The 805-nt window shown below is 62.5% G+C and overlaps 1 protein-coding gene across 1 annotated transcript in view; it reads right to left on the bottom strand.

Annotated features, from left to right (window-relative positions):
* VOLCADRAFT_93535 (uncharacterized protein) overlaps positions 1-805 on the bottom strand; it is a gene marked incomplete at both ends in the record, with an annotated part of 5,770 nt that overhangs the window by 1,023 nt on the left and 3,942 nt on the right. The window contains one exon of the mRNA XM_002952749.1: positions 301-701. Within this exon, the coding sequence (XP_002952795.1) occupies positions 301-701 (401 nt within the window). The remainder of the gene's footprint in view (positions 1-300; positions 702-805) is intronic.

Below are 805 nucleotides of genomic sequence, written 5' to 3'. Positions count from 1 at the left end.
TGCTTCATCGCGGCTTAAGCTGCCACGGCAACCACTGCCATCACCATCACCAGCACCAGCACCGCTAGGTCCGTCACCACCATCTTTCCTGCCACTGCCGCCGCCGCCGCCGCTGCCGCCGCCGCCGCCGCCGCCGCCGCCTTTCCCATCGGCAGCACCCTCGGTGCCTGCCGTAGATTTGGCGCTGATGGAGGTCGTTACCCCAGCAACCGCCTCCGTACCTTGCTGCTGCACCGCCCGCTGCTGTTGCTGCTGCTGTTGCTGTTCTTGCTGCCATCTGCGGACTGCAGCCGCCCATACCAGTCCCTTCTGTATCACGTCCAGGGATCTCCGTATGGGCCCGCCGGAGGAGCTGCTACTGCTGCTGCTGCTGTTGCCGCCGCCCGTGATCCCCTGCCAGCCGCCGGTGAGCGCACAGTGCTGATGGATCTCATCCACACAAGATTCCCACATGGCTTCACTCAATGTGGCGATCAGTGCCGCGACCTGGCGTTGATCGCCGTAAGCCATCAGACAGCCCAACCAAGGCCAGGACAGCAGGCAGGCAAGCAGGTCCACTTCGTGTGAGAAGATGTCCGGTAAGGAGTCGCCGTCTTGGGATATTTGTTCGAAGAGTTGGCGCAGGAGGTGCTCGAGGGACGGCACGAAGCCAGCAGAGAGGCCGGTAGCCAGGTCGGGTGGCGGGGTGGCGGGCAGTGGGACTGCACGCACGCAAAGTGAATGGTCGAGGGGTTGAGGAAGACCAGGATATGGACGAGGGGTTTGTTTAGTTCGTTACGGCTGGAGGATGAAATTTGTTTCCTAA

Source organism: Volvox carteri (assembly GCF_000143455.1).
Source record: "Volvox carteri f. nagariensis unplaced genomic scaffold VOLCAscaffold_32, whole genome shotgun sequence".
Taxonomy (NCBI): Eukaryota; Viridiplantae; Chlorophyta; class Chlorophyceae; order Chlamydomonadales; family Volvocaceae; genus Volvox; species Volvox carteri.
This window is presented reverse-complemented; position numbering and strand designations above follow the sequence as displayed.